The following is a 6,516-nucleotide window of genomic DNA, read 5'->3' as shown; positions in this document are numbered from 1 at the left end:
TAGTCTAGGTCACCCCCACTGCCTTATAGGATTGGAAAGCTTTGAAAAGCAGTGCTGCTAGTCATCTTGCATTGGAAGAAAGCCAACTCTTTTAGCACTATAGTGTGGAGGGGGAGCCTCACGTTCTCTCTCCCCTTAGGGGGATGCGTCTCTTGATTTCTCCTAAGAAATACCTGGGACATAGGCAGGGTGCCTTCCCTCCAGCTGGTCCAAACAGGCAGACCCTTACATCCTCCCATGAAAGTCAGCGCCCCATCCTTTCCCCCCGGAAACCTGGGTTAGCTCAAGGGGTAGCTCGGGAAGCAAGGAGCCTATGCCCATCTCCCCTTGGACGGGCTCTGTCCCTGGGAAGCCGCCGGCCTCGACTACCCCGCCCGGTTCTCCAGCCGGGGGCAGGAGCCCGTGGAGAGAGCTGACTCCGGGCCCCCAGCTGACGCCTCCGCCGAGTCACAATGGCCCGGCCCGGCCCGGCCCCGCAGCGCAGCGCAGCGCTCTGCCGGGCTGCCGCACAGAGCTCGGCCGGTCACCATGCACCCAGCCGCCGCTGCCTCCCCCGGCTCCCCAGAGCGCTCCCCGGAGGCTTAGAGCGGCCGCAGCCCACGTGCCGAGGTGCCGGGCGGGGGGATGACGCAGGCGGGGATCCCCGCAGGGGGGATTCCCTTGCAGGTAGGAGCCCGCCGAGCAAATGGGCTTAGCTGCAGCCGTGGCTGGGGGGAGAAGGGGTTGGTGCGGCGCTGCCCGCTCGGCAGGATTCACCCGGCCCAGCCCCAGCCCCACCGCTGAGTACAGAGCCAGGGCCCGGGGCTGTGTGAAAACAGTAGGGGGCTGGCAAAGCCACGCCCCGAGGGAGGTGGGATGCTCAGCCCAGGGGCCACCCGGCTTCCTTCCAATTTTTCACATCCGTGGGCAGAAAAATTTGTCAGGGCTTTTTTTTCTGGTGGGACGCTGTGGAACGGAGTTCCCACGCCTTTTCTGTTAGACCCCCCGAGAAAATTCACCACTGCCCCCGCCGCAGTGCAGGCACCAGGCGTCAAAACTGCGCACCTAGTCCTGGTGAGGACTCATCAGATGTGAGTGCTCGAAAAGAATGTGATGAATTTTGTTGTGTGCACTGTGTCATATGGGGATGTGCACCACCAATAGAAACACATGCTGCCCAGTGTGGGTGGCTGTGGGCGCTCTGCCAGTCATCAGGGGTGGGGCCTGAATCTCCCTGGGTGGCCTCCCAAATGCTCAGTTTACAGGGAACACTGGGTGCCACTCATTCTTCCTGGTTAGAATAGAAAAGTCAACAGAATTACTGAAATCAATGTTTGGGGGAAAGCTTTACCTGTCCCCTGAGACCTACGTACCACAGCCCCAGGCAACCTCTGGCAGAGCACAAGGTGCTAGCACCGTCCGGAAGGAATGCTCGCCCTGTCCCTCCAAGTTAGCCGTGAACACTGCATGCAGAGCCAGGAGTCAAAGTGTCGGTAGTATCTCAATGACTTAGGAGCCCAAGTTCCATTTTCAAGAGTGACTCTGGCCTTGTCTACACTCAGAAGTTGCACTGTTTAAACTATGCTGGTGTCACCTTGCATGGATGCAGCTAGAGGTATAAACAGTGCCTTTTAAAAAAAAAAAAAAAAGAGGAGCTGATACTCAGCCAGCTCCCTTCCCTCCCAGCCAATCCTGCAGCTAGGGCTGCCAAGGTACTGGTACTCAGTACCAGAAAGTACCAGTACAAAGAAAGCACTAGGTACAAATATGTTTCTATTGGTATCGTTAGTTTGTCCTTTTATGGGACTGGGAATATGTGTTACTAGTGTAATCACCTTTGAACTGGTGTAACTGAACCCGCACCAGGGGTTGGCCTGGGGTCACTAGGGTAAAAAAAGTACACTCTCCGAGCTGAAATGGCTGTTCTGGCACAAAATCGATATGTATATTGGGCTTGTGGCCCAGATTTTTACAGATATTTCTTCACTCATTATTGCAAAGCCAAACTGATTTAGGAACCTAAAACACATTTTCAATAGGTATTTAGTCAGTTGATGTGAGTTGGACTCCTGAGAATCTAAATCCCTTTTGAAAATGGGACATTGGTGCCTCAGTCGCTTTGGTGACTTTGAAAATTTTGTCCTAGGTGTTTCCTGGTGAATATGAGGAGAGGTCCTGGCCTTGATGAGCTTGTCATTTAAACAGATTCACATAATTATAGGTCAACATATACATACACCACATGGATGTAAATCCTCAGTTCACACCCTGCATGTGCTCCCTGCACACCTATCTCTACTCCTCCCCATCCTCTCTGAGTTCTTTCCACACCCTTAACTCTCGATATTCTACCTGTTGCTGCTGCTGCGGCAGCCCCCTACCATTCTGGCAACAGGGCTCGGGCGATGCTGATATTTTATGGCTGTGTCATCTTTCCCTATGAATTGTGAGAGGGGTGTTTGGTTTTTTTTTAATTTTTTCAATGGATTGCAGCAAACCAGGACACATCTGGGTTGGCTGGCACATTTATTTTAAGGTGGCTCTGGCTATCTCATGTCATAGCAATATCTGTTTATTTATGACCTTCCCCTGATGCACCTGGTGGTAGCCTCTGTCAGAGGCAGGATACTGGACTACGATCATACAATTCCTGACATCCCTTAACTTCATCTCAAAAGTGCACGTGTATGGGCGTTGATGTGTTTGTCACCTACTGAGACCGCCTATAGAAAGGGTCCTTGGGAATCAGCTGAATATCATAGAAAACACAACATATTTGGGAACACCCATTATTTTGCTGCTTTGTTAAAAGCTGTAATGTGTGGGAATGCAGAGTGCTTTATGTTCTTTAGTTTAGTCACTGGTGAATGCTTTCAGCACAGGTGAAGCCAAGCAAGGAAAGCCATTTGTTTCAATTTTAACCTGTGCTGCCAAGACTCACATTTTTATGTCCAGTCTCATGATATTTGGTGTTTTCCTTGAAATCCCAGCTCCTTGGGTCACATAATGTCATGAGAATCTCAGCTCTAATTTAAAAAAAAGAGTTTCTGTCTTTGGGGGTTTTATGACCCAACTGCATATTGAAAGATCAAAACCCAGAAAACATATAAAAAGTACCCAACTTTTTGTTTTAAGAAAAAAGCATGATTTTAAAGTCATTCTTATAACTTTTAGAGTCTAGCACATAATTTTTGCATATGTTGTGTTGCCAGTACTGGGAAGCAGACTCTACTTTATAGTCATGACTAACTGCTCCATTCCTTCCACGTTCTCTATAATCATGTGTTTTAGATCAGGAATATAGTAGATGTTGAAATCCTCCTTATTATCTGATGCTCTTTGTTTAAAGGGTGTGGTAGTCGCCTGCAGCATCTTTGGTATTTACTAATCTCAGACTTTTATCTCACTGCATGTAATGTACCTTAGCAAGAGGTGGAAGCTATAGTGGAGATGAGCAAGAGAATAAGGTCCCAGTTCACCATCTGGGTCCAGATTTTCAGAAAAACTCAGCACCCAATGTGCACTGGGCATGTTGGCACCCAAGGTGCAGATTTTTAACTGTGTTGGTAGGGAAGTGCTGGAACAACTCCCTAGAGTTGTGGTGGATTCTCCAGCATCTAGAGTCTTTAAAGCAAAATTGCATTTCTTTCTGAAAGACACGCTCTAACTCAGCCAGAAGTTATTGGCTTGATTCAGGAAGTATGGAAGGCCTGACTAGATGGGGATTGTGGTTCCTTCTGGCCATAGCAGCTATACATTTACAAAACAGCTGGAATGACTGCTCTGGGATTTGCACTTCCAGAAAGTTTAGAGGATATCCACAGCTTGTGTGGACAGGCTTGAACTAGTTTAGGTGGGGGAAGCATACTAAAAATAGCAGCCAATGTGGATCCTGTGACTCTGGTGGAGAATCAGACTAGCCAAGTGAGCTTAGACCCATGGGGTGGGTGGCTATAAGAACCTAAGTTATCCCCCTGAGCTGTAATGCCAACACTGGTTTTAGTCCACTAGCTTGAGTCCCACTCCGTTCCAGATGCAGTGTTGACATGCAGTACCCTAATTAGTGATGTCCGATTTAAAACTTAGGCATTGAAGCCATTCTCTATGCTGGCCCATAGGAAACAGTTCTGCACTGTTCATGGAAGACATGTTATCACCTCTAGTTCCTGTCACATGCTTGGTGCCCGGGACACTGCCGGTTTGGAGACTGTCATTCTCAGAAGTACATGCCACACTCCCAGAGGCAAGGCAGTTCAGAGTGGGGAAGAAGTGTCAGCAAACCATGTGGAAAACCTGTTGTTCCATCAAGCTGGCACATGCTGTCCTCTTGCTTGCAAACTGCAGCTAGGCCTGATCCAAAGCCCAGCCAATAGGATTCTTAATCGTGACTTCAGTGAAGCTGGGATCAGGCTCTTAGAAAGTGGATAAGCTTCTGAATTCTAGTGGCATATTGAGACTATCATAGAAGAGAGGATTTTCTCCCCACCCTTACAGCCAACACCAAGTGGAACTCTGCAGAGCTAATCATTGGGACGATCAAGGAGACAGCTAAATCTAGGGCAGCTGGCTGTTTGGGGAGTGGGTGACAGGAGCTGGGAGTAACTTTACAGGGGGTTTACCCCCTTCTTCAAAGACATTAGGCAGTTTAATTTATCTAATCATTTTACTGATCTCCCTGTTACGTGATTTAATAGGTTTATGCCCCGGTCGTCAGAGCCAGATATATAGGCCAAAAATAAATCAGTTGAATAAGCCATAGCGTCATGGAAACCTCTTTACATGGTTAAAAATAAAGCAAGGCACCAAGGGCTTTGTTTAGGATGCACAAATAATAACTCAGCATGGAAAAGTTGGTTCCTATTTGACCTTTCCAAGGATCATGGGAGCCTCAGTGAAAAATAGTATATCCCAAGATGCTCTAAGTGTTAGTTAAGTAACAAAGGTAGAAAACATAATGTGCCCACCAGAAAAGCTTCTTTTTGCTTGAATCTCTCTAGTCTGGCAGTCTCATCCATCAATATTCACAATCCAGCATGCTTTAGTTAGTAAGATGGCCACTTACTATGGGTGTGGCCACGTTTCCTGCGGTCACATAAAGTTTGTTTGCAGCCACCAGTCCTGGCTGCCAGTGTTTTGTGCTGTTATTTAGCTGCAATTTATGCCTATGTGTCTTCTAAGAGCCCAGTGAGCAGTAGAAGTGTTGGCAATATGCTAGACAATATTGACCTCCCATGGTCTGGCAAATTCTCTCGTCTGGCACCGGTCAGGTCCCGAGGGTGCCAGAGGAGAGGGGTTCCACCTATATATGAACACAAGTAGAATCTGTGATCGAGCCTGTGTCAGCTCATTCTGCAAAGGGATCATGTGAGTGCAAATTTGGAAGGTGGTGTTTCCACATATGCTATTGTGAAATAAGATGGTGAACTATGCAGCATATTTTGAGTGAGGCATCATTGTTGGCCCAAGACAACAGGAACATGTAGGTCTGTGTAGATTACAGATAAGATTTATTACTTCATATTTTCCTTTCCAGTTTACGTATCTGTGCGCAAAATAAAAATAGGCCCAGTGTAGTGACAGTTCCTGCCCTAAACAGCTTGCCATCTAATGTGACAAGAGACAACAGCAAGACACATACAGGCAATGGGGGAGCATAAGGGAACACTTTGATAGCTCTTTACACCCACTTTGCAGTGGTCTAAATGATTGCAAAAGGAGCAAGGTGACAGAGAATCACATCCTTCCTATCTAGTTGTATTATGAATTTCCATGGTATTTTTCTTTATTATGAGTTTTTTCAAGAGATGCTGTCAAGTTAAAAACTATACATTTTCTTTAACAAAATCACCTGCCTGTGCTGTGAACAACATGTTTAGATGCTCATTAAGAACTGTAAGTGGCCAGACTTTTTACCATTTATGCTAGCTGTTAATTGCTGTTCAGGGTAACTATACTGGCCACTTTCACCGCTGGTCCTTGCCTCTTTCACTTTCCAGTTTCTCGTGCACTGGTGCAAAACTGTTATTTTTGGATAGATGATAAAGAATAACAATCTGAGACTCCCAGAATTCTGGGCGAGAAAAAAAAAGATTGCAATGTCTCTTGTATGACTGTTCACAGGTCAATAGGACTCTAAAACCTGGAGCTCCCACCAGTGCCTTCAAGAGAGCAAAGGGAAGAGAAACAACCAAACTCTTACAGGATTTTCCGTGCCCACTGCACACGTCCCAGGATCAGTCATCTCCAGCAGGCTCTCGGAAGGACCAGGCTTTAGCCTCTATGTTTGTTCCTTTTGTGGTATACCCTGGGAGTCATAAGCCGGATTCACTCAAGTTTGTCTTCTATAAATCGAATTACTCTAATTCGTACGCTCCATTTTACACTGCACAGAAGCCAACCTGTGGGTACCGGTATTGCCGGGACACCGATCACACCAGGAAGCTGATGGATGTAAAGAGTGTAAACATTGTCAAGTGGAGACCCTTTGGTGGGACAAAGCCACAGTTGGTTACAATAAACCCAAAGCAAGGAAACTGA

The 6,516-nt window shown here is 47.1% G+C and overlaps 1 protein-coding gene across 1 annotated transcript; it reads left to right on the top strand.

Moving 5' to 3' along the window:
* The first annotated feature begins 518 nt into the window (after positions 1-518).
* Positions 519-6,516, top strand: CIMIP3 (ciliary microtubule inner protein 3). Its single transcript, XM_074977264.1, has 2 exons — positions 519-666; positions 6,100-6,516. The coding sequence occupies exons 1-2, from the start codon at positions 625-627 to the stop codon at positions 6,514-6,516; spliced, it is 459 nt and encodes a 152-aa protein (XP_074833365.1). The 5' UTR covers positions 519-624.

The sequence above is a fragment of the Carettochelys insculpta genome, chromosome 26, assembly GCF_033958435.1.
Source record: "Carettochelys insculpta isolate YL-2023 chromosome 26, ASM3395843v1, whole genome shotgun sequence".
Classification (NCBI taxonomy): domain Eukaryota; kingdom Metazoa; phylum Chordata; order Testudines; family Carettochelyidae; genus Carettochelys; species Carettochelys insculpta.
Note: the sequence above shows the minus strand (reverse complement) of the source record. Positions and strands in the feature narration are given on the sequence as shown.

What these genes read in the sequence shown, in the direction of transcription:
- CIMIP3 (XM_074977264.1), top strand. Translation starts at nt 625, where the DNA reads ATGACGCAGGCGGGGATCCCCGCAGGGGGGATTCCCTTGCAG. An exon ending in CAGGGGGGATTCCCTTGCAG is followed by an intron (nt 667 to 6,099) that starts GTAGGAGCCCGC and finishes GACTGTTCACAG; the next exon opens with GTCAATAGGACTCTAAAACC.